The sequence below is a fragment of the Centrocercus urophasianus genome, unplaced genomic scaffold (assembly GCF_019232065.1).
Source record: "Centrocercus urophasianus isolate 14NV4802_14NV808 unplaced genomic scaffold, USGS_Curo_1.0 seq_41, whole genome shotgun sequence".
In the NCBI taxonomy this organism is placed as follows: Eukaryota; Metazoa; Chordata; class Aves; order Galliformes; family Phasianidae; genus Centrocercus; species Centrocercus urophasianus.
The window spans coordinates 1,874,423-1,900,299 of NW_024884989.1; the positions used below are offsets into that span (position 1 = coordinate 1,874,423).

Below are 25,877 nucleotides of genomic sequence, written 5' to 3' on the forward strand. Positions count from 1 at the left end.
AGGGAAGGGAAGGGAAGGGAAGGGAAGGGAAGGGAAGGGAAGGGAAGAGAAAAGAGGGAGAAAGTAGGTAGGTAGGGTAGGGTATGGTAGGTATAGATAGGTCAGGAAAAAAAAACAAACATGTTTTTAACTCTTCCCACCCCCTGATATTCAAGAATCAGGGATCAGGATTGAGTAGTGCAGCCAGCAGCTGCCATAAGCTTGTCACAGCCTTTTCTGCTGCAGACACCAGAAAACTTTGCCCAGGGTGCAGGCAGCATTGCCCTGCTGAGCATCTGGGGAATGTAGTCCCTGCCTTAGGGGGAGCATGGCTGGGTTTGGGGGCTGCAGCCCCCTGGGGATGAGGCGGGTGTCTCTGAAGGATGCTCCCAGCCCTTCCCAGCCCTTCCCAGCACCTCGCTGCCCGGCTGTAGCGCGCTCCTGCTGCCCTCCCACAGGTTCCCCTATTAAAAGGTTATAGCCACTTGAAGGCCACTTCAACCCTCTTAATACATACTTAATTATAATTAGGCCAGGATGGCTGCCAAAAAGAGGGCGACTGCTGCAAAGCGCTCTGGGTAAGGCTTGGGAAAAACCCGTGTCCTGCTGTCCTGTGGGTGATCTGTCCTTGTCACTCCGAGCCCTGCACGTGGGGCACTGCCAGCTCCCTCTGCAGACTGAGCACAAATGCTGGAGGTGAAGGCAGCAGCTCGGGAGCCGTGGGGCTGCACATCGCCACTGCCCGCTCCATGAAGCACGCTGCTTCTCCTGCCCGGCCCCACACAGCCCCCTCCCACCCAGAGCTCTGCCCAGGGCCGATCTCTGCCTGACATCGGCTTAAGGAGATCAAATTCCTTTTCACGACTCTATTCTGACTCAGCGGGGAGGAAAATCCCCAACCAGAGCTGTGTGTCAGCTCCATGGCCTTGCCTGGGTCCCATAGGAAATCTTGGCCTCAGGGGTCTCCTGGATGGCCCCTATGTGGGCCATATCCTTACACCAGAGCCAAACACACACTCGGAGCTGCTGCCAGCTTCATGGCAACCAGAGATCATCCTGCAGCACAGGTGAGGAGCTGTCTTCACCCCAGTGAGCCATTTTAAGGGAACACTGAGAAGCTCTGGTGTGCTGCAGGGCTCCAAGCAGCACAAAGCAGCGAGTCCAAAGCCTGCAAAGCACTTTGCCAAAGGTGGGCTTGCACCCAGATCCTGACCCATGGTCCCAGATCCATATCTGAGATCCAGGTATTGCATTCCCAGCAGACTGAGCTCCCAGTTGCTTTTTCCACCTGACAGCACCTCAGTGTGCAGAAGACAGCCATGGCTGACCCACACTGTTTTTGGTTCTGCTGCACCTGCACCCATCCGAATGAAATCACGGCATCTGCTGGGGTGCACAGCTCAACCATTGCCTTTAGCAGTTTTACCACCAAGGAGTGCCCCTGTTCCCATGGGCCCGTTTGGTGCCTGCACTGTGGCAGTCCCTGTGGGGACCAAACCCACCTGCCAATCCCTGGGCTCAGCCATAGGGTACAGCTACTGCGTGTCAGCCTGTTCTGCCCCAAATAAATCACGTATGGCACACAGAGCTTTCCAGTCTGCCGGCCCTAGAAGAGAAAATATAGTATTCCAAGGGCTTATCTCACTTGGTGGCAATTCTGGGTGTATAATTGAAATCCAAGTTGGTCATTAGAGGTTCACAGCGATGCTGAATAGCCCAGTGTTCAGTGGGCTCTGCCAGCCACGGCCAATTTACATTAAAGGCTTGATTCCTTCTACAGCCCACTTCTCAGCCCATGGGAAATCTCTCTGCTGCTTATTCCCCGTTCGCAAGGACTGCATAGGTTAGGGATAAGCCTTGCCTGGCTCTGCTCTCCCTGCTGCCAGCACTCTGCTCAGGGGCTCAGCAGGCTGACCTGTGATGTGGCGGCCGTGTGCCCTTGGCTTTGTGTCAGCCACACATCCAGCTCTGCCTGCACTCAAGGTGTGCATTACTGTTCCCTAAATCGAGTGATTTTTGCCTAAATGAGAGGAGATAAAGGTGTGCTTTCCTGGGAACTGAAGAGAAAAGTGGCTTATGGGATGAGAACCTGTAACATGATCAAGGGCTTATGTGCAAATGATATTTGCTTGGGAGAGAAGTGTAAATATCAGAGTAATATAATAACAATAACTGCCAAAGAGCTTCCATTGGGAGAGCTAAATGCCACGAGCAGACGGTGCTGGCAGAGCCACGGGGAAGTGCCTTCTTGCCACATTCCCAAGTGAGCCCATCTGCCAGCACTGCAGTCGGATCAGCACAGCTCTATGAGGGCGTGGAGTGAGAACACCTGGACCACAGTGGGACGGGACTGAGACGGATGGGTCGGGCAGTTCCAGCTCTGCTCACCTCCGAGAGCCGCAGAGGTGAAGGGGACCGGGCAGAATAATGGGGGTGGGTCAGAGATGAGCCCCCCGGCGTCGCTCCCGGTGTCACACAGGGCGAGGTGTCCCGGCACCCGGCTTTCAATGATCGCAGAGATATTTTCACACCTCAAATCGACGCTCTCCTTCCCCCCTCCCCCCTCCCACACACACACACACACACCCCTCCCCTCCAGCCCCCAGGGCCTTGATTTAGCCCTTGGTAATTAATTTGGCATTTCAGAATAGCTACTGGGCTGGATAATGGCCTCATTCATCTCCCCAGCCTAATCTGAACAGAATCTGGAAGAAAAGCTTTCAGAAAGACAGAAACTGCCATTCGGCAACCGCTCAAAAGAACTGTCACTCCGGGGGAATAAATCGCTCCTGATTATTTCAACCCGGGTCTTCTCTGTCTTTCCAGCCGCTCCCGGTCCCGCCGGGGGGACGGCCCCAGAAATTGGGGAGGGGAAGAAGAGCCGCTCGGCTTCCACCCCCCTCCCAGTCCTTCCTCCAGCCCAGGGCCGGGCGGTGGCAGGGGGAGGTGGGCCCGGAGCAGCGCATTGTTCCCGAGGAGGTGGACGAGCTCCGGGATGCTAAGCGATTTGACTTTTAAAACAGGCTCCAATCGTCACGTTTCCTGGCCGAAGTAAAATCCTTCGCCTCCCTTTTTCACCAGGTTTCTCCCAGCCAACCTGGGGAAAGGGCCGCTTCGCCCTGTCCCGTCGGGGCTCCCGGTCCCAATCCCAGGCATTCTCCGGTCGACGAAGCTCCGTGTCCTCCGCTCTGGTGCTTAACGATGGGAAGAACCGATCCCAAACTGGGTTCTGGGGCACGGCTCCGAGCATCCCTCGGTGGGTTCGGTCCCGGCCTCCCGGCCCCGAGAGGGCGGCAGCATCGGAACCGGCCCCGGGGAACGCGCTTCGGTCTCCACCGCTCTGCTTACCCTCATTTAATAGCTCGAGAGAGAGGTAATTAGAGGAAAGCCTCCGTAAATCACGTTAATGACCGCAAGAGCCATTAGAAACGCCGGCGGTTGTGAAACGCTGAATACACGCGGAAGGAGGGGCAGGACGGCGCTTCGCGGCCGGGAGCACCGTCCCTCCTGCTCGGCAGCGCCGGGTGATTGTTAAATGAACAGCCCGATAATGGGATTAAAAGGCACCGCGGGCCGTGGGGGTCGGACAGCCGTCGGAAGGGCACCTGCTGTGCTCCCAGGCCGCCCCCGGGTCCTCAAGGTTGTAGGAGTTCCGCACAAGGCGTCCCGGTGGGGAGGGCTTGGGTCACGGACACGTGTGGCTGGAGAAGAAGCTCCTGGCACGGTGCACGATAGGGTGCAGTGGTGGAGAGGGGGGGGAGGAACCTCGACTCGGGAGGGGGCAGCCGGGCAGTGCATTCTGAGGTGCCCCGACGGCTCTGAAACCAGGGTTGGTTCGGGGGGTCCAAAGCAGAGAGGTCGTCGGGAGTGGAGGGGCTGCTTTCCGAGGAAGAGTTAACAAATCCCAGCAGCAGTGGGACTGCCGGGGGGGGCCGGGGGGAGCGATGGGGGCAGGGAGGCTGCGGAGCCCCGCTGCCCTGCAGGGAAGGCGGTTGCATTGCCAAAGACGCCCCGCTGGGCTAGCAGGCCCGGGAGCAGATTAATCAGGCACTAATTCAATTTACAACAACCACTTTTATTCAGCTCGGTGGCAAGGAATTCAAAGCGGAGAGAGGGGCGGGCGGAGAGGAGGGGGCGGAGGCCGGCTTGGGGTTCACCGCAGCTCCGGCAGCCCCGTCCCCTCGGGCCGCCCCGTCGGGGCTGGCAGCGGAGGGGCCGCGTCGCCGTGCCAGGACTCGGCCGCTTGAGTGACACGGCGTGGGCAGCGCTCCGAGAAAGGGCACCTCCGTTGGAAAAATAAAAGTGCCCTCTTAATGAAGGGAAGCGGCTGCGGGAGGCAGGGGGCCGAGCAGGGCGGCCGCTCTCCAGGATGCTCTGCCGCTCCCGGGGCTCCGCTCCGTCCGGGCGGTGGAGTCTACGAGCTCGGGGCGGGGGGGTCGAGGTCCCCCAGCACCCAGGGTCGGGCTGGGGAGGTCGGTAAATGTTTTCTTTCCCAGATTCTGGGCAGGGACCGCCGGGCCGCGAGTCCCCCTGTGAGCGGCTCTGGGCACCTGCACGGGGAGATCCTCGGCAGCGCTCAGCCTGCGTTCACGGGCAGCCCCCACCTTGCTGAGGGGTCTCAGGTCCGGTGCGTCCTGGGGACGGGGAGAAGAGGGGATCCTGCTGAGCGCGAGGGGCAGAAGGCCCCGGTGCCCCTCCCGAAGCCTCGGGCTTCTGCCGCCCCGTCGGGGCTCAGGACGAACCGTGGGGCGGGGGGACCAGAGGCGAGGGGGAAGCCGGGCCCATGCCCGCTCTCCCGGGGCGCCGATCACCGCCGAGTCGAGGAGGCCCCCCGGGCTGCGCTCCCATCCCCCCCCGCCTCCCCCCCATACACACACCCCGACGCCTGTGCGTGTCTCTGGCTGAGCCGCCAGTGGATGTCGTTGTTCTGTTCCTTGAGCGCAATGTCACTCCTTTAGCATGACCTCAAACGCGGCGGGGGCTGGGACCGCCAGTCATTCTCCGTGCGAGAGCCGGGGCGGGAGGCAGGCGGGACCCAGCCCCGCCGCCAGCGGCACTTTTGTGGGGCCGTCGCCTCTCCGCTCTCCCTTTCTCCGCGGGGTTTGGCCGCGGGGCGGGCGATGCTCCGCGCTCCGTGAGCCGCGCACCGCGCACCGCCTCCGCCGGCCGAGCCGCCCCGCTCAGAGCCCCGCTGCGCCGCGCACGATGCCGCGGAGGGGCGCGGAGGGGCCGCTCGCCCTGCTGCTGGCGGCCGCGTGGCTGGCACAGCCGCTGCGAGGCGGCTACCCCGGGCTGAACATGTTCGCCGTGCAGACGGCGCAGCCCGACCCCTGCTACGACGAGCACGGTCTGCCCCGCCGCTGCATCCCCGACTTCGTCAATTCGGCCTTCGGCAAGGAGGTGAAGGTGTCGAGCACCTGCGGGAAGCCGCCGTCGAGGTACTGCGTGGTGACGGAGAAAGGCGATGAGCAGGTCCGCTCGTGCCACCTCTGCAACGCCTCCGACCCCAAGCGCGCCCACCCGCCCTCCTTCCTCACCGACCTCAACAACCCGCACAACCTGACGTGCTGGCAGTCCGACAGCTACGTGCAGTACCCGCACAACGTCACCCTCACGCTGTCCCTCGGCAAGAAGTTCGAGGTGACCTACGTGAGCCTGCAGTTCTGCTCGCCGCGCCCCGAGTCCATGGCCATCTACAAGTCCATGGACTACGGCAAGACGTGGGTGCCCTTCCAGTTCTACTCCACGCAGTGCCGCAAGATGTACAACAAGCCGAGCCGCGCCGCCATCACCAAGCAGAACGAGCAGGAGGCCATCTGCACCGACTCGCACACCGACGTGCGGCCCCTCTCCGGCGGCCTCATCGCCTTCAGCACCCTGGACGGCCGCCCCACGGCCCACGACTTCGACAACTCGCCCGTGCTGCAGGACTGGGTGACGGCCACCGACATCAAGGTGACCTTCAGCCGCCTGCACACCTTCGGCGACGAGAACGAGGACGACTCCGAGCTCGCCCGCGACTCCTACTTCTACGCCGTGTCCGACCTGCAGGTCGGCGGGCGCTGCAAGTGCAACGGGCACGCGTCCCGCTGCGTCCGCGACCGCGACGACAACCTGGTGTGCGACTGCAAGCACAACACGGCCGGGCCCGAGTGCGACCGATGCAAACCCTTCCACTACGACCGGCCCTGGCAGAGGGCGACCGCCCGAGAGGCCAACGAGTGCGTGGGTGAGTGGCGGCCGGGAGCGCGGGGCCGGGGCCGGGGCCGGGGCCGGGGTCGGGGTCAGGAACGGGGCGCGGAGCTTCCCGGGACAGAGGGAGGGAGGGGAGGATCCAGGGAGAGCCGCCGGGGAGAGGGAGCGGGAGGCGTGGGGACATCCAGGGACACGGGCAGCGGAAGTGCGGGGCAAAGGAGGGGACGCCGAGGGGCCGCTCGGGGACACGAGCGAGGAGCGGGGGATCGGGAGTGCAGGGATGGAGCCGCGGCAGCCGGGAGCGGACTGGTGAGGAACTGCGGGACCCGGGGTGTAGAGCGGGGATCTCGGGAGAACGTGAACGGACGGCGGGGGCACGGGAATTTGGGTCAGAGAGTGGGACAAGAGACAGCGACGGACCGCTCAGTGCGAGGCGGGGGGTACGGAAGGACCCGGGAGCGCCGGGTCGGTGGCACCGGGGGACCGGGGTTAGAGCGGCTGACGGCACGTGGTGAGCAGAGCAAGGGACAGCGGGCGGAGGGAGGAGAAGGGCAGGGGACGCGGAGAGGATCAGGGCAGGGAGAGGGGAGGCGGAGGACGGCGGTAAAACGCCGTTCGCGCGCGAAGCAGCCCGGGGAGGCGTCGGCTGGGTCCGCGTATGCGAGGAGCCGCAGCTCGGCACGGAGCGGGGAGCGGCTCCTGTCGCTGTCGGGGAGGAAGGTGGCCGGGCTGCTCTGCCGAACCAGCAGCCCCGCAGAGCTTCCGTGGCCCCATGCCCCGTGCAGCCGCCCCGAGGTGCGGGAGGTGGCGGAGGGACGGGAAAGGCCCTGGGGCCAACGGGCAGCGCCGGTTCTCTCCGTTTCGGGAGAGGAATCCGCGCCTTTCGGGTTGAGAGCGAACTCCGGGGCTGACCCTGAAAAGGAGACGGCGCGTCCCTGGGCAGGGCTGGCGAGTTGGGGCTGTTTCTCTGCATCCCCGACTGACGGCTCCCCGCAGCCTCCGGCCCTCGTTCCTCGTATTATGGGACCATGGCAGTCCCTGCTTGTGCCGGGTATTCGGGGTGACCCACGGCGGCTCTGGGCAGCGTCCCGGGCTCTGCTCGGCTCGACTCGGCTCTCCCCTCCGCGTCCCCGGCATTCCGCCGCCCGCAGCCGCCTTGTTTACCCGGAACACGGCTCCGTCTTCCAACAAAAAGTCCACACACACACACACACACACACAGAAAACACAAAAAAAAACCAACAAAAAACCCAAACCCAACAATAACAAAAACGAGCGGCCGAGTTAGTTGGACTTTTTTATTATTATTCTTATTTTTTTTTTCCCCAAATCACAATCAGATGTGTCCCTTGCAGAGAGGGTAATTTCTTCGCCGGCGCCTTCAACACCGAGGCACGGCCAAAGCTGGCAGCGACCGCGGGTTACGGGGATCGGGTGGGGATGGATGTGCCCGGCCGTGTCCCGGTGCCCGGCGGCGCTCAGCCCCAGCAGCTCCGCTCCCCCTCCGGGCCGCGGCTCGCATCGGGGCGCTCCGGGGAGCGGCCGTTTCTCAGCGCCCGGGGAGGAGGGCAGGGGGAGGTGCCCGGCTGTGCGAACAGCGCTGAGCCGCGGTTTGTCTCCGGGTTTGCTCTCCTCTGTCCGGCAGCGAACTGCGCTGTTTCGCACCGTTCTCACCTCCCGTCTCACAGCCCAGCGCAGGTTCTTTGGTTGCAGAAAACATGCCGTGAAATTCAGTTCCCCGTGGTCACTGTTGGACCCCTGGGCTGCTCTGCCGTGCCCTGTAATGTCCCTCAGAATGCATCTGTTACTGTGCTGGCGCTGCGCATCTATCATCTCCCTCACTTCCAGTTTATTTCCAATCTGGTTCCCAGTTTCCAATTAAACAGGACGTCCTGCCAGGCTCTGCCTTGCACACCACGCACAGTTCAGACTTTTGCAAACGAAAATCACCGACTTTGCTTCCCTTTCCTCACGGTTTGCTGGGAACTGAACGTTTTGCAATGGCAAAACTACGGTGAAGCCATTTTCCACAGTCCATTTCTGCTGCAGATTCCTCGGGGCCGTACCTATCAGTCTGCAGCACCGACTGCAGCCAAACAACTGCACGATCCTTCCAAGCCCGCACTGCCTGGAATAATCCTCCTAGATAAAGATCACAATAAACCCATTCAGTTCCCACCCATTTGCTCGTGACCATCGGCCCACCCTGGTTTCTCTTCTGAACCCAGAGGGAAATCAGCCTTTGCTGACCCTCGGGTGTTGGGCAGGGACTGGGGCTGGCAGTGATGCTGTTGGCTGCAATGGGGGGATCTTCAGCCCATGAAAGGAGCACGGCTGGAGGAGCCCTGTGCTGAGGGAGGAGGTGAATTCACCAAATCTGCTGACTTTGCCCCCAGCCCATCGAGTGAGAGCTGGTTACAGCTTTCCCTTTGGTTTTGCTCTTTTTTGTGGGGGGACAAATTGAGTTTCCAACTGAAGGGAAAAATGGCAGGATGCATCTGCTTTGCTTGAAAATTGGGGTGCTTTCTTTTGTGAGTCCCTTCCCCCTGCCAAAATGGAACCTTTGTTCCCATTCATGCTTTTTTGGGGGGACCGAAACAGAAACACACTGCAGTTTCTGTCAAGAAGTCAAAATTTCCCACGGGAACATTTCTCGACAGCCAGATCGAATTTGTGTGCATCACCTCTTAGTGCTCACAAGAGCCCCATGCAGGGCAAGGATTGGCCCAAGGAGATGTCCTCTGGGGCCAGAAGGAGCCCTGCCTGCAGCTCTACGGCAGGTTCCCATCAGCTTTACCTGGCAAATAGCTGCTCCATGGAGAGCTCGGCCTCACAGCACAGCTTTGGCTGGGAGCCTGGCAGCTAACGGGCTCCAGAGAGGACACAGCTTGGAGAGGAGCTGCTGCAATCGCTGACAGGCAGGGAGCTCTGCTCTGCATCCTCCCTCTCCCTTGCGCTGTGCTCAGCCCAAAGCCCAGGTTGTGGCCAGCGCTTTTTGTCCCCTGTGAGAGGAGCCTGCAGCTGGGAAAGGTTTGAGCTGAAATGCCTTCAGAGCTCGGTTGCTGGTGAGCTGGTGCAGATGCACAGAAGTGCAGCCAGGGACGCAGGCTTCAACCAGATTTAGGGAAATCCCTGCAATGCAATCAACACCACCCCACAATTTCTCATGAGCCGCTCACAATGCAGATGAGAACTGCCATGAAACCCTTCAGAAAACCCCCCTTCACTTGCACAAAATGCCACTAGTGCATTTTCCAGCCGGTGCAGGCTGAAGGCTCTTTGGGAACCACCTCCCATCACTGTTCCCAGTGCCGCCCCGAGCGCTTTGTGGAGAGATGCACCGGCACCTGCACATGGCTCTGACATCAATGGGGTCTGCAGGTGCTGGGCTCATCTCAGATTTTGGCCCTGTGTTATGCCTGGAGAGCACTGAGCAATAATGAGTGTGGCTGCAGTGAGAAAAAGGAAACATATTGTGTGTTCAGATATGGGATTTGGCACCCGGCGCACAGAGCTGGTGTCAGGCTCTGCTCCGTGCTGTGGTGCATGGTGGTTCCCAGGCTGTGATGTGTCTGTGTCAGAGCAGTTTGTGATCCGGCCTCTCCTCCTGCTGAAGGGAAACGTCATCTCCAGGACTGGGAATTGCCAGGGACCGGGCTGCCTCATTCCCAATGGGAAACTTCCTCCAGGCAGACCTGGGGTGGACCGTTCTCATTTCAGTGGCAGCTCAGGGAGAGATCTGTGGGCAGTGCTACCTATAGAAGCCCCTGGGCTCCCCTCCATCCTCACCACAGCTGGGGAAATCAAACCCTCCAGGGCCTTCCTGTTCCCACTGGCCACTCAATGGGACAAGGAGACAACTGGTGCTGACTGATGGCCCTGGGGACACCAGGGTGGTCCTGTGGCCATGCTCAGCCCCTGCTGGTCTCAGTAAGCCGCAGGCTGGTTTTGGAGTGCTGTGTGCCCAAACCGCCTGTAACCTACAGAGGACACAACGGGTGCTCAGCATTCCTCATATCCAGGTTTGTCTCGTTCTCCTCTGCCTTATTTTCCCCTGGTCTCAAGACCAAAGCAAGGCTGTGTGTGGGGTCAGGGGAGAAAAGGTGTGAAGCAGCAGCACAGCATCTCTGCACTTCCCAGCAGCTGGAACACAGCCTCCACAGGCTGTACTCCACTCCCATCCCAGTGCCCAGCTCCCGTGGGTCATTCTGCATGGGGAATCACACTGGGTGCTGTAGCCATAGAAATATGAGCCCATAAGCAGCCGAGACTTCCATTGTAGCCTCCCGAGCAAGCCAGGCATGGGCAGAGCTTTCTCACAGGCTTTTCTTCTCAGGAAGCTTAAAGTTAAACTGATTTCCAACAGAAAGGTTTTTACACCAACAAACAAACAAACAAAAAAGCGCAGTTAAGGCTAAAACAAAACCAGGCTTGGCACTCAGGGTTGGACACTTGCCTTCCCTTGAGCTTGTCCACGGCTAATCTCTGCCCTTCTCTTTCTGGGCCAACGCATGTCATCCTCATTCAGCCAGCGCCGTCCTCGCCGTGCAGATTCCCTGTGACCGCCCGGGGGGACGCGCTCCCAGCCCTGCAGGGTGAGAAGCACACAGCCCTGAGGAAAGCTCTCCCAGGCTCACACCTTCCTGCTGGGCTCTGAGTACTTAGGATGTTTGTGTTGCAAATATGTCATAGAATCACAGGATGGCTGGAGTTGGAAGGGACCCTTAGAGGCCATCTGGTCACACTCCCTGTGCTCAGTGGGGACACCACAGCTCTGTCAGTGCTCAGAGCACATCCCCTGACCTTGGGCTTGGGGCTGTGGTGGGTTTTCACTCCAGCTTTGCAGGGTGGGGAAGGTGCAAGTCAGGGTGAACCCCATATTGCTGTCAAACAGCAGAAATAGCCCCAAACCGTCCTCAGGACCACCAGGTAGCACGCTGAACCCATCCTAGTGAGCACCGACAGCTCTGCCTGCAGGGTTGAGCTCTGAGCATGCAAGGAAGTTTCGCCACCCCCAGGCTCAACCCCATCTATCTCTGGCATCTTCCTGACTGCACCAAATAACATCACCCCAAGCACACAAGGGATGGACACACACCCCGAGCACACAACACTTGTCCCTGCCAACCACACGCAGAGATATCCCTAACGGGGAGGTGACCAGCAGGCACTTAAGGAGATTTCTCTGTAATAGCTTTCATTTATAGGGGGATTAGGATGCCCTGGGGACTGATAAGGAGGCAGTGAGGCTGTTCCTGCGGCAGCTCAGCTCGCAGCTTGCTGGGGATGGGGCTGTATGGCTCTGCTGCACGCCCACTTGACTCGGCATCCTGCAGGGAGGGAACGTGGTGCTGTAGGGGATATCTGTTGAGGGAAAGGGTTCTGAGCTGGGATGGCATGAGGACCTGCATTGGAAGGGGGCAGGGATGGGGGAGGCACGCAGCTTGGCTGGGGCATGGATTTGTGGATTTATGGATTTGTTCTGTTGGTGCCCAGAATTTAAGAACTGATGGGGTGATATGGAGATTGCTGTGTGCTGGGGATGGTACTCAGCACCCAGGATCTCTGCAGGCACAGGCAGTCCTGCTGCACTGAAAGGCACCAACAGAGCCCAAACTGCGGCTGTGCCCTTCCTGCGCAAAGCGACCTTCCCCCTGCCCTAGGAGCTGCATCACTCCAGAGTGCAGTGAGCAGAAGAGCAGGGGAAGAGCCCATTGCCACATCCTGCACACAGCTCCAAAGGCAGCAACAGTGCAGTGGGAGCTTCAGTTTCACCTGGAAAAGGGCAAATGCAGTGTGAGGAGCAGCAGAGCTGGGCAGCAAGGCAGGCTGCAAGCAGCTGAGCTCTGTGGGGTGGAGTGGCATGAATCCATCCTGACCTGTGGTGGGAAACTGCTGGGATGGAAAGTGCTTTCTGGTTGCAGAGAAGCTGAGCTGCTGCCCATCTGCTCTGCCCCATCCCTGCCCTTATATCCCCACATTTGAGCACTGGGCTCATGGATTGGGATGGAAAGATGCAGAGCCTGTATCACCTTCCTCATGTCACTGCATCAGCTGATCCCTACAGGGCTGTGTGCTGTGTGACCACAAGAATCATCACCATCTCCGCTCTGTTTCAACCAAATATGACTTGATTTTCATGGCAGCAGTGAGGGGAGATTCAGTGTCCCTTAATGCCAGCCGTCTGGATGCTCAGAGTCCAAACTGGATGTAGTGGGTGCAGGGAATGGGCACAATGGGAAAAAGGAATTTTTGATGCCCAGCAGCTCAGTGCAGCACCTCGGTTCGCTCCTGCAGGAAGATAGTGGGGAAATAGGAAGATGGGAGAAATGGTGTGCCTTTATAAACCTCCAGTTGCAGTGCTGAGCTGCAGCGGAGCATCCTCGGGACACAGGACCCCCAGCCCAGCTGTTTCCCCGCCCGCCCTCCGGTCCTTTTGCAACAGGGAGTTGGTTCTGCTTAATGTCGGAGATTGTACCGCGATTAATGAAAGCCTCATGAAATGAAATCACTTTGCTTCAAAGCATCCCGGGGAGGGGGAGCGTCCCTCTGGCAGCGGGGACGGCCGAGCGGATATTGCAGGCAGCCTGCTAGCCAGCACTGCAGCACACAATTGGGCTCTGACAGTGTGAAGGCAAATACAAACAGCAGCTTGTGTTTGCACACAAAGGCTCTGTGCACCAGGATCCCCGGCCCTGTGCTTTACACCCTCGGCTCTCGGGCAGAAAGTCCTGGGAGGGTGGGAGGGAGGGAAACCCGCTGAATATTTAGAAATGAATTGAACTGTGCAAACATGCAGTGGGGAAGCTCGCGGTGCAGCGCTTTGGATCGGCTGCCTGCCGGGGCTGGAACACAACCACTGGGTTTGAAAGGGCGACTTTCACGCTGAAGCAAAACTGGACAAAAGAAGATAAATGAAATGGGCTCCCGGCGGGGTTTGGTTTGTTTGTTTTTGTAACTCAGCTGATATTCCCGTGTGGTTCAGCCCAGCAGCCCGGTGTGTCCTTTGCACGCCGCTCATAAATCGGGGAGGGCAGCAGTGTGGGGCAGGAGGGTGAGATTATTGGGCATGTTGTGGGGTAGGGAGTGGGGAGTGGTATCAATTCATCACACGGCCAAGCGTAACACATCCCAATTTGTGGAGTTGTGGGTGCTGGCAGCAAGTCTGGGGGATGATTACTGGGCAACCAATGGGTACCTGTGGGGATGGCTCCACCCTGAGCTCCAGCACTGGGTGAGGAGCTGGGCTGATCCCTGCTGCATCTTGTGGTGAACTGCAGTCGGGTATCACCAGGCCATCAGATGGCCCTGGCATGCAGAGCAGGGCTGACAGCGCACCTGACGCTCGCTTGTTTTTTAAGGCAAAGCCATGCTCAGTGCAAGTCTGTTAAAAACCCATCTATTCCCAGGACTCCATTTAGCTCCGTGGAAGCTTAGCACCCTGCTGCATCATAGTTTTGATCAAATAGAACCCTTAAAACATTACACAGTGCTTAATCTGCTCCGTAGCGTTCGCTCTTCCCAAGCCCCCATGAAGCCACCAAATGCTCGTGGTGATTTGGCAAACCCATCCCTGCAGCAGTGTGGCCTCCCCCCAACCGAGGCTCCACTTCAGCACGTTCCACCCAATCAATAAAGAAACCCCATAGCCACAAAACCCCAGACAGGCCGTCACGTGTGTGGGGCAGCCAAAGAAATCCCCGTTGGTGACCAATGGACGTCCCCAGGAATGAAAGGCGAACAATTTGTCGGCAGCCCACGCACTTGAAAACGGATGATCCAAATTATTCAGCAAGTCTCCCCGGATAGTGAATCCATTGAAAGGGGACGGAGACGGAGCCATAAATTATTCATCACTGAACAGAGAACGAAATGCATATAATCATAACAATAATAATAACAACAACGCCAATAGCAGCAGCTCAGCTAAGGGAAGCGGGGAGGCATGAAGGCACGCAGACTTTGTTTTTCTTTTATTCCAGCAGCCCCCTGGAGCAGCTGTCTGATATAAAGGGATACAAAGTGGGTGTACATTTGGAATGAATGCACCCATTGCCAGTAAGCGGGCTGGCTTGCCTTGACCAGGGTGATGCTATTTGTGCTTGGGTCCTGGGCGGTGAGCAGGTCCCATTCACTCACATTCACACGTTGGGGTGCCGTGTGCTGAGATCCATCCTTTTGCCACCCCTGGGACCCGAGGTCTCTTTATGCCACCCGTTGCATGGGGTTCCCCCTTTCCCTGGGGTGCTCCCCATGGGGAGCTGGGCCATGCAGAAGCCCCAGAGGCATTGACATGCTCCCACCGTGTTGCACAGTGTCCAGCTACCGTGCTGGCATGCCAATGAGTTCCCAAGGGGCTCAGCTGTGGCACGCAGCCATCTCCTGCTGCTTTCCCACCGGTGGCCCCGTGTTGGCAAGGAGGGGCCACGGGGTCCCTGTGCTACCAGTTGGCTTCCTGCACCTGCTCACCTCAGCTGCGTCCCACTGCCTCGTGTCCATTCAAACACAGCGTGTTGGGACGCGGCAGGTCGGAGCAGTAAGGAGTATCCCCAGAGGTGGGGTTGGATACCACTAAGCATCACCGTGCTTGAATCATGGGTCATGAGGATCCCCACTCACAGGGCAGCTATCAACACCAGCCGAGCTTTGGTGCAATAAATCACTGAGAAGTCACACTTTTTGGCTTTGATTCTGCCCTTGGCTATGAGTGACAGCAACCAGAGGTAAAACCCACTGCAACCCATATGTTCACCTTTTGGAATTAATTTCTCTTGGTAATTTCCGTGTAATTACACAGCATTGAAGGCTGATTATATGCTTCCTCTTGTGGGCCACTAATACTGCTTCTCCAGCACCAGAGGTGTGCTTCGCAGCCTGCAAACCTGCAGCCTCCAGTAAATGGGGCAGCCTGAGCTGCTCTCCCTCCCCAGTGGCTCTGGTCCCCTGCTGTGTCCTTGAGTGCAGGTCCCAGCCAGCAGCAGGGCATGGTGAACGCAGGACATGGAGCACTTACAAGAGCCACCAAAATACGTGGGATGTCACTCGTGCTGAGCGGGGCCGGAACCATCACTATTGCAATTGCAACAGATGCTCTCCAACAGCAGCTGAGCATAGCAGCTCTCATCCCGAGCAATAACCTAATTTATATCTCATAAGACAGTTTTATTCTCTGAATTAGCGATACTGCTGGCCGTGCAAGCAGAGGTTCTGTGCTGCACCGAGGATGCAGCCGTGCTCCAGCTTGAGTCAGGGGGAGTGAAGGGTCGTAAAGCAGCTTCTCACGGGGGGTTATGGTGCCTATAAAATTAGTCCCGTTAGCAGCCGGCTGCCCATTGAAACGAGCAATTTAAGTGGATCACAGCGGCATCCCATGTCCTGACCCCACTGAGGCTTCTGTGGAATAACAGAGTTGTGCTGGATGGAAAGAGTGGAGGAATGGCAATGGCTTTGCTTGCATTTGGCTCAGAGTTTTCTGCTGCGGCGTTCGGGTTTGTTTAGTTATTTTTGCCTTACCAGTGTCTCAATTCAAACTTAACGGAAAGAGAAAGCAAGCGGGAGGAGGAGAAATGATTTCCAGCTCCTCTGCTTTGGATGAAGCCATGCTCTCCCATGGCGCCATTTATTCTCCCATCGGGGTTTCGGTGAACGGCCAGCAGCCGCTCCATGCTCAGATCCACTTGGCTGGGGGAGCGCAGCCCCGCCGCGTGCACATTCCCCCTCTGCGGGAAGCACTTTGTGTGTCACTCTGTCATGTCTGAGTTTGGGAGCTTAACACAAATCCTCATGCTCAGACCCAGCTTGAGCCCTTTCTGCTGCAAAGCGCCGGCCAAGGCACCAGTCGTTAGGTTTCAGAGTGAACGTTCCGTCACAGAGCAGGAGCAGCTTGTCCTGTGTGCCATGCCACCCCATCGCTATTACAGTGCTGCTTAGTGTCACCCTGCATCCTCAAATCTCCGTTTTTGGGAACAGGGAGACAGTGCGGGGTCTGGCTGAGCAGCCCCGTGGGCTCCCTCCTGGGAGACAGTGCCCTGAGAGCTTCATTTTTGGGAAGCCTTAACATCCTCGGCTTACCAACCGCTGAAAGAAAGGTCAGCTAATCCTCTGCAGAGCCTGAATGAATGCGGGCCCAGAAGTGAGATTACTAAAAGGGGACTGGGAGGCTGCATGGATACAGGGACCCTTCCCATAGTCATGCGTTGCTTTCTAAAGAAATGCAGCTTTTCTTTCAGTCCCCTTCCCCTGGGAGGAGGGGGGTGTGCGCCCAGGTCCCCTCCCCCTGCAGCAGCCATTGCCTTTGGAAATACCCCAGCACAGCACAGAGAATCGAGTGCAGCCCAAGGATCCCCACTGGGTACCTGCCTTGGTTTTGGGAAGAAAACCCCAAAATGCAGGAAGCCTGCATCCCCCACCTCCTTGTGGTACCTGTGCCCTGGGCATGGGGTGATGCTGCCGACCCATGGGTGTCAGGCAGTACGGCCATAACTGTATCCTCACCACCCCTAGCCATCCTCACCATCCAGCACCCACCGTGCCTCAGGTCCCAGCCTTGCAGGGGAGTGGGCACCGTGCCCAGGGCCATCTGCTCAGCTCCCTCCTGGGCTGCACCCCCCTGGTCCTTTGTGGACCCTTGGGGCGATGACATGACAGGACCACTAAAGGTTGTTTTTTCTCCTGCAAATCAACTGTCCTCCTCAATGCTGGAGGAGCTGAATGCGGGTGAGGAGCAGCCCCCCGGGGTGTGGATGCACTGCGATGAGCCATGGTAACCTGGCTACAAGTGTGACAGCGCAGACACCCAGACCCCAGGCCTCCCTGCCAGCCTCCCTAGATTGGGTATTCAGCCCACAGGGTTTTCCCTATTGACCTCGAAACACTGTTCTGCATGGGAGAATTTTCTTTCTTTCTCGGTAATGCAGAACCAAGTGTTTCTGTCGGATCCTTTTGCTACCCCAGTGGCAAGCTGGTGGTGCAGCAAGGAGCCAATCACCCACTGGTGGGACTTCATTCTCGAGGCTCAGAGGCCAGCTCAGAAAAAGCAGAGGGGACCCTTTTTCCAGATGTGACAGCTCCAGGGAAGTGGAATGCTCCATGTCCACACACAGAGCACCTGGTGCCATCATCACCTCCTGCACAGCCACAGGTCCTGCCCTGCTGCCTTACTGAGGACAGTGGGTGGAAAATATCCATCCAGACAAAATCTTCTAGGGCTAGGCTGAAGGCCGTGTGTGATTCAGTGTTGTAATAGCAGCTGTGGGCACAGCTGTACCCATCTGTTCTGGTTGCATCAGTGATGCTGCTACAGGAGACTCCTGCAAAGCCAGGAAATACTTACAGTCACCCCAAGCAGGTGACATTAACAAGCAGGAGAAGGTATGGAGGTGACCTGCAGGGCTTGAGGTGATATTGGAGTCACCAGGCAGGAGGAGCACAGACAGTCCCTTCCCATGGGGAGGGCAGGGGAAGAGGAGCAGGGCACGGCTGTGCCCATGGTGAGTTGTCTCTCCTGCCCCAGCCATGCTGCAAGCACATCCCAGCATCCCCATCCACCCCTCCATCCCCTGCACAGCTCCCTCTCCACAGACGTTGCCCCCAGCTATTCAGCCGCTCTCCGGATCATTAAGCATATTGAGCCATACCGGTCCTGTGACTGGTTAATTAGTAAAGAGTTGACTAATTAGTTAATCATGTTTACTGAGTGCTTTGAAAGTGCTCACTGTTATTATTTTTAATTATGAGGACGCCCCGGGCACCGTTCACCACCCTGCATGCCAAGTCCTGCAGGGCTCAAACCCTTTGTCTCTGCCACCCAAGCCTGGTTTTAAGATGGGAATTTGCCTCTTATCCCCTGGTTACCAGGTTTCCTTAACAGCCTCTTGTGTAGGATTTTAGAAAAGCCCCTCACAAAGTCTCCGTATACCCTGGCACACTTAACTTGCTCTTTCAAAGCCATCTTATCCTCTAAGGAGGCAGGACTGGCTCTTGCAGAGCCATACACAGTGATGGCTTTGTGTACACCTCACCCTGCATCCCTCTCCTGAACTTAAGGAAAAATCAGCTGACATCCAGATCTGTGCTCCATCCCAGGCCATGGGCACCCCAGTCTCATCCAATGTGCGATGGGTGAACAAAAGAAAAGAGAGCTGCCTGGGAAGGGACAGTTTTTGGAGGGCAGGAAGAGGAAACGTGCTGCAAAGATTTCATCTGTGGAGAGGAATGCAAGCAGGGTTTGTTAGTCAGGGAAGAGTCTTGGCATCGCTGAAGAATCAACAGGTCTAATCATCTTGGGGCTTTCTTCATTCGTAAAAATGTCATCAGCTCATTAAGCAATGTCATAAAGAGCCCCAGTCACCCCTTATCGCTGTGCAATCTGAAGAGGAGGCTTCTGGCCCCAGCTGCAGAAATAAGACCCACCTCTACTGCGCTCACAGGCCGTCTGGATCTGAAGCAGACAATAAGCTATAAAAATCAGATGGGGATGCCACAGGAGCAGGGCTGGGGAACGCTTCTGTCCTCATGAGTTGGTCAGGAGGGCACATGGCCAGCCAAGGTTTGCTGTACGGTCATGGCATGCCATAGCTGCTCAGTGCTGCTCCTTCACCCAGGAGCCCTCAGTCCCCTTCCTGCAGGTGGGGGTTCTCCTATTATGTGATCCTAGAATGCTTGCAGGATGTGTGTTTACCAACTCCAGGCAACCCTTGCTTCAATGGCTTCTGTCACCCTTGCTCCCTATCGTAAGCTGATGTGGTTGTGGAGTTGTGGACACAAGCGCTGGGAAGGAGCTCTGAGGTCTCTTGTCTGGACCGTGGAGGGAATAGATGCTCAGTGCTGCTGCAGATTGAATGACCCAATTGTATCTTGGCCATGTGCCCTTTAGGAGAAGTGGATTCTTCCAGAGGTAATTCAGGAGCATGTGTTTTCCCCACATACTCTGGATGCCCTTCTTGGAAATTCTTCTTCCCTTCATGGTCAAGCAGCTGGGAACCTAAGTGGGCATTGGCAAAAATGTCTGCATTTAGTGGGGATGAATCTCAGTCTTGAGATCCATAACTGCAACTGGCCGTGGTGCTCAGCAGAAAGGACCTGGTTCTGTCAGATCCCATCTGCAGTGTGAGAAGCACCAGAGCCCTTGGGAGGTGTTTGGGTATTGGAAAACCACGTGGTAGTAGATCACAGCTGTGTTCTCTGCACCAAAAAAATGGTTTTCTTATAATTAGTTTTAACAGCACATAAGTGGTAGCAATAGTTCAGTGACATCTGGAACCAAATGCCCAGAAAAGCTGAGGATGCCCCATCCCTGGAGGTATTCAAGGTCAGTTGGATGGGGCTCTGGGCAACACGATCAAGTGCCTGATGTAGAAATCAGCATCTTTGCCCAGAGCAGGGGAGCTGGAACTGGATGATCCCTGAGGTCCCTTCCAACCCAAGCCATTCTGTGATTCTGTGTTTGGTTCTATGAATCTATGATCCTAAAATTCTATGATCTTCTTCTATGGATCACGTACCTGGGACATTTTCAAGTTGCTTTTGTGAACTAACTGGTGTTGGCTAGGGCCTTACAAGTGGTTGGGATGGCCTGGAGCCCAAACCTTTTATCCTCCGTTGTGCCGCACATTGTCTACCCGTTCACAGAGGTCAGAAGGCTCTGAAGTCCCCCTGGCCCTGTTTACACTGTGGGATCATCATGCTGATCTTCAGTCCTCCTGTCCTCACTGTCCTTTAGGAGCTCTTCCTGCAGCTGTGGAGCCCCAGGGATCCTTCCCCGAGCTCCCCATGTTCCTGGCACCAGGATGGGGACAGCTCGCTTCCTCTGAGCTCTCCTGGGGCTCAGCCTGGCCAGCCGCTGCCTCACCATTTCCACCCAGCCTGCTAAATCTCTCCCTCTTCAAAAAGAAAGAGGAGCCAAGGAAGTCTGGAAGGGAGGGGAGACAAACACATCTGCACCTGGGAAATGTCATGTTTGGTTTTTCAACTCCAAATGGGCAGCGACAGCAGCTCCGTGGGGGTGTGAGCAGGGGGAGCAGTGCAGATTTATGGCTGTGGGTCACGCTTGAGCTGAGCCAAGTATTCTGCCTAGCATCAGTTTTATGAAGGAGATGAAGTGCAGAACTTCGAGTGCAGGCGTCCTATTAGAGGAGAAACACTGGGCGAGCAGGAACAGGGAGTGCACGATGAGAGGCCATCCTGCCCCAGCTGCAGACTGGGTTTCTCTTCCAAGCCTGCATTTGGGCAGGTTGGGGATTGCAACCACCAAGTGTGACCAGGCTTCAGCAGGTCCACAGTTTGGTGCCACAAGTCCATAGAATCCACGTCCCATAAGCTTCAAGCAAAGCATCTGGGTGCTGAAGCGAACAGAAGTCAAGAACTCTTTCAAAAAAACCAAAATAAAATCCGCAGCAATTCACAGCTCTGCAGGAGGGAGTAATGTGAGATGGAGAACAGAAACCACTTAGACAACTCCAAATTCAACACCCTTTTGGGCATTGAAATTACCACTCCGAGGGGATGCTGTAGAGATTGTCACAACTGTGCAGAGCATAAGGACCCAGATGATGCCAGGGCTTCCTTTTCTGGCTGGAACCCAGGCTAAATTTCTTGTAAATTCAAACCCTAGTATAAAAGATTAAGCAGATTTACCAGAAAGTCACAGTTCTCAATGAGATAAATGCAATGCAGAACTTTCTCATAGGCATGGGTGGATTATCACTTCATCGCAGTCTCGTACTGAAAGCCGTGTTTCAGCTGGGCTCTGACATAACTGACGAATGACTGTGACTGCAATGTCCCAACTTGCCTTCTTTGGCAATGCCTTTTGATGCACCTCTTCAAGGATGGGCAGTGTGTCCTTTCCTTTCCCATATGCTGCAGTGATCAGCAGTCTTTTCAATTAGTAACAAACTGTCTTTAGTATTTCGGTTGATTCTCCTCCGTCCAAACCTTTTAAATTGAGGCATGTGATATCCTTGACTGATAGCTTTGCTGTGGCTCTAGTAGATGCTGTGGGTTTGCTGTAGGTATTGTAGTGGGGGAGTTTCTTCCCTTTGATTCAGTCCTCATGTCCATTTTGACAGTTATCAGCTTGTGAATCTCTGCAAGAGGCCCCAGACAGTGGAAAGGATGAGGTTCAGTGGAACACCCTCCGGTTCTGTGTTTCAAAAGCCGGTTCAGCAGTTTCTGCCACAAGAGCAGTACATTGGTACTGCCATGTCAAGATGTCTAGGGATGGCTGGAGAGTTTACCACCCACCCTTGGATCTCCAAGAGGAAAAATCTCCCTTTTCTTTTTGTGTTTTTTTGGGGTTCGATTTGGTTGGCATTGTTTTCTTGTGAGACGTGGTGAAAATTTCTGCTGAAGTTGGAGGAAAGCAGTGGTGGGCAGGACAGGAGGAGACAAACCCATCAGCATCACTGCTCATTGGTCAGCAACAGGCTGTCATGGCTGTAGCTGTTTCCCAGTTCTCCAGGGAGAATAATGGTCATATCCTGAGCAAACCAAAGCTTGGACCCAAGAGCTTCCTGGGTTGAGCGTTCTGAACATCAAGGGTGAGCCAAAAATTCATTCTGAAGTGTATTTTTCCTATAGGTGCCCCTAATCCCTGTGCTCCTACCAACTTTGATACAAAAATATATAAAATCCCATTATTTATTTATGGGCTTCTAAGGGCTTGATCCAAGCTGGTGGCTTGTGGAAGAGCTGGTGGCAGTCTCTTCTGCAGAGCTAATTGAAGCCTTCCCATTGATCACAGAGGGAGCAGGGAAGATCCCCAAGTGGAAAATGCCAGGGTGTGGTTTCCTGTGTTCGGGAGAAGGCTTCTGCTCCTGCTGTGCCCCTTTAAACAGTGCTGGGCCTGAGCAGTGCCTGCTGCACAGACACAGATGGCACAGCACTCCATGTGGTCCACAGTTTCCATGCTGGCTGGGAGACTCAACAGACTGGTTTTATTTTCTGAGGAATCCTTAGTCAGAGCTCTGTTTCCTCCAGCATCACTTTCTAGCTTTTGCTATTCACACCACCATGGCATTTTGTCAGCACTGCTGGCCTACTGGATCATGTGGTCAGTAAAGACATTTATTCAAAGCCTGTCAAGGGCCTCCAAGGGTGGCCAAGAAAGGTGGGATGGGCAGTGATTCTTCTCCAGCCTGGCCAAGGCAGTGATGCTCTTCCAACCCAACCAGGGTCAGTAGTGATACTCCCCCAACCCAATCACGATGGGCATTGATGCTCTTCCAACCCAATCAAGATGGGCGGTGGTGTTCCTCCAAACTGGCAAAGGTGGGCAGTTCCTGCAGACAGTCCAGAGGGTGATGATGCTCCTCCAGAGGCTGTGGCCCTGCAGCATGGTTTGAGCCTGGCCGAAGATGGGAAGTTTCTGTAGCTCGACTCTGCTTGTCAAAGCCTGACGTGTATAGTGGACAGGGAGAGGCCGTGAAGATGGGGGACTTGTTTCTCTTTTCAGGGAAGGAGGTTTTCTTGCTTTCTCTGGAATGGCCACAGTAGCAATTTCTTGATCCTTTTATTGTGGATGTGAAAGCTGCACAGATTCTGAGAAAAACTCAGCATTGCAATTTCCCTCTGCCCTTTTATTACAGTAAAACAGCCAAATCTACTGATGGAAAGTTCAGTTGTTGCCACAATCCCATCCTCATAAGAAGGAGCAGAGAAGTGTGGCATTGCTGTCCTCAAGGCACCCTTCTTCCACATGGCCTTTGAACCACCTCCCTTGCAACCACTGAGAGTGGGACACGGGGAAGGATGGACATTTGTGGGGCAGAACGCTCTGTGGGGACCTGAGAGGGTTTGTGCAGGAGGGGACAGATGGAGCTGAGAGGAACTCAGTCCAAATCAAACAAAAGGAGATGATTCTTCCAGCACTTCCAGCAAGCTGTGGGGCTCCTCAGTCTTGGATGTGGAGATGACAGAGATTTGTATGGCTTCAAGGGGAAGCAGCAGGGAAAAAGAGATTGGTTTTAGCATGAGGTAGAATGAGAGTGGATCACAGAACTGCTCTACTGACATCTAGGGCTTACTTGATTCTCATTGTGTTTGTGCATTGTTCACACACCTTGGGATTGCAGAGGGGCCAACAGCTCAGCCTTGTTCCTTGGGAGAAAAGTCCAGCCAGCACCTTCAGGCCAAAGGAAACCCTCTTAAGGAGGGCTATGATAGCAGATTACAGGGGGCTCCTGGGGTGGCACTGAGCGTTCTTTGTGCCGATGGTGCCCTCAGCCTCTGCTGTGCAGGAAACCAGAGCTCCCCTTTCCTGTAGTGCTGACATGGAGTCATTGACAGGTTGCCCTTTCATCCACACCATCCTCTCCCCAGGACTCTTTCCATAGGCATTCTGATCCCACAGCTTGTCAATGGTGGCCCGGAAAGGGACAGATCCTCCTCTCATAGGGTACGCAGGGTGTGGGGAAGCTGAAGGTCTATTCAGCAGATGAATGCCCCAAGCCAGCAGGTGGGACACAGCAACTCTTAATCCCAAATCATTTTTCCCATCGGCATCCTTTTTTTTTTGGTTATTTTGTTTGGAATTATTATTATTACGGCCAGCAGCGAGGCGTGGGCTCGCCGCCGAGGAGAGCGATATTATTCGCCTCCTTTTGTGCATGTCACCATGTTTGAATTGAGAAACAAAGGCGAGCAGCTTGTGCCTCCTGTTGGAAGCCTTCCTATCCCGCTGGGGATCCGGGACCTTTTCATCTCAGCCCATACACTGCGTAGGCTTCTGCTTCTTCCCATCTTTAAGTCTTTAGTAAATATCATAAAAGGGAAAAGAAAGGCAATCCCCAGGGCTCGGGAGTCCTACCTTCCCTGCTTTAAAGAGAGGAAAAAATCAGAAAGCAGAGATTTAGCCTCGTTTCATTATTTTTCATTCAGAGGCTGCAAAGAGTAAATATTATTTAGTCCCATTATGCAGGCTGAGTGCTCTTTGGAACGGGTTTCTTTCTGTATAAACCCAAATTCTGGGGAGATCTGGAGCCATCAGGAGCAAAACCCACACACCCCATAGCAGAGCAGCAGCAGGATGAGCAGGGCAGGCTTTTCACCACTGCTGGCCCAGAGGAACACACCTCACAGCTAATAAGGGAGCTGGTTGAAAACATCCAACTTCTTTTAATTTACTGATTCAAATTGGACGTGAGCACTCAGAGGAAACTCTTCCCTTTGCATGAAGTTTTTGATTATCTGATGGAAGGCAATTCAAAACAGGACAGAAATATTTCCCTTTTTTTGTTGTTGTTGTTGTTGTTTTTTTGTTTTAAATCCAAACTTTGGGCTTGGCTCAGCTCGCTAAACCCCAAATGAAACCATCTCCATCTGAAATAAATCCAAAAATGTTTCTACTGCATTTCGGTCGGAAAATGGAAACGCTTCCCCAGGATCCTCCAAAGAAGGGCTCAGCCTCGTGATTTCTGTCTGCAGCACATATACCGTGCAACTGCTTGTAGGTCTGACGCCCAGGGAGGTTGGCAGAGCCGTGGTGTAACTTCCTCTCTCTGCTCTTGGGATCTGACAGCAACCGCAGTTGCACAATCCTTAGTTGTTTCCTATGCAGAGGAACTTCATGGCAGTAGGTTTCTTGGCACGGATACGGGGGATGGCACTTCTTTGTATGAATAATGATACTCACATGTGGTCGTCGCTCGCTCGTTGCTCTTTAATACTTCCTTTTCCCTTGAAGACCTTTCCAGGCCAGGTTTTTGGTTACATTCGTGTGAGGTGGAGGGAAGCTGTCTGCAGCCCCTGTGATGGACTGTGAGGGTGGTGGAGGGGCTGGGTGGCTCCAGGTGGCCCAGGGGACCACTGGAGGTGCGTGGATGCTGCACTGACGGGGTCACAATCCCACCCTCACCAAACCCAAGCCTCAAAGCAGACGCGGGGAACAACACAGAAGCCAACATTCGCCCAAGGAAATAGCTGTGTAATTAGGAGCTCATAGAACAACAGCCGGTTCCTAAGAGCCCTTGGGACAGGAGGGCTTCGGCTCCCCATGACTCTCGTTTTCAGCCTCTCGTTCAGCTGGCATGAGCCCAGCTCCCCGCTGGTGCAAACAACCAGGAAAGAAACAAATTTGCTGCCCCGAGTGCTTTGAACAGTTGCAACGTTTTGCTCCACAAGAGCGCAGGAGGAGATCGGTGCTCACTCTGCCATCACCTGGCCCTGGCCACCGAGCAATGGCACCGTCCTGCAGGAGATCCACACTGCTGGGAACAAAGCAAACTGTGCTGACTGCAGCTGAAATAAGTTTGCCCGGTGTCACCGGGGTGACTTAGAGCTGGGTGTGTGGGCGAGGGCTCGTGCGTGCGTGCTTGCCAGGCGCGAGGAGCTCTGAATGGCTGCTCTGAAGGCTTGGATGCGGCTCGCCGAGCTCTGCAGGTTCCCCGAGGACTCCAGTAATTGGTACATTTGGTTTGCTGCTCCTCATTATTTCTAAGTTTTCCAGCTCTAACGCCAAAGGAGTCTGTATTCTATGTAATTATTACTCAAAACTTTGAAAACATTAAGTAGGAAAAATAGGCCATTAAACAACTGAGGAGCAAAGTAACAAGTGTGAATTATGGCTCTGCCCCGTGGTTTGACTGTGATGGGTTTGTTCCACCCATGGAGAGATGCTGGAGAAGGGTAGGTTGAGTGGGTTGTTTTGCTTAATCTCTCTGCTGTCAGAGCTGCCGTCCCCAGAGAATGTGGATCTATAGAGAAAT

At 55.6% G+C, this 25,877-nt stretch overlaps 1 protein-coding gene across 1 annotated transcript in view; it reads left to right on the forward strand.

Annotated features, from left to right (window-relative positions):
* The first annotated feature begins 5,184 nt into the window (after positions 1 to 5,184).
* NTN1 (netrin 1) overlaps positions 5,185 to 25,877 on the forward strand; it is a 47,050-nt gene continuing 26,357 nt past the window's right edge. Inside the window, exon 1 of the mRNA XM_042833333.1 lies at positions 5,185 to 6,208. Coding sequence (XP_042689267.1) covers positions 5,185 to 6,208 — 1,024 coding nt within the window. The remainder of the gene's footprint in view (positions 6,209 to 25,877) is intronic.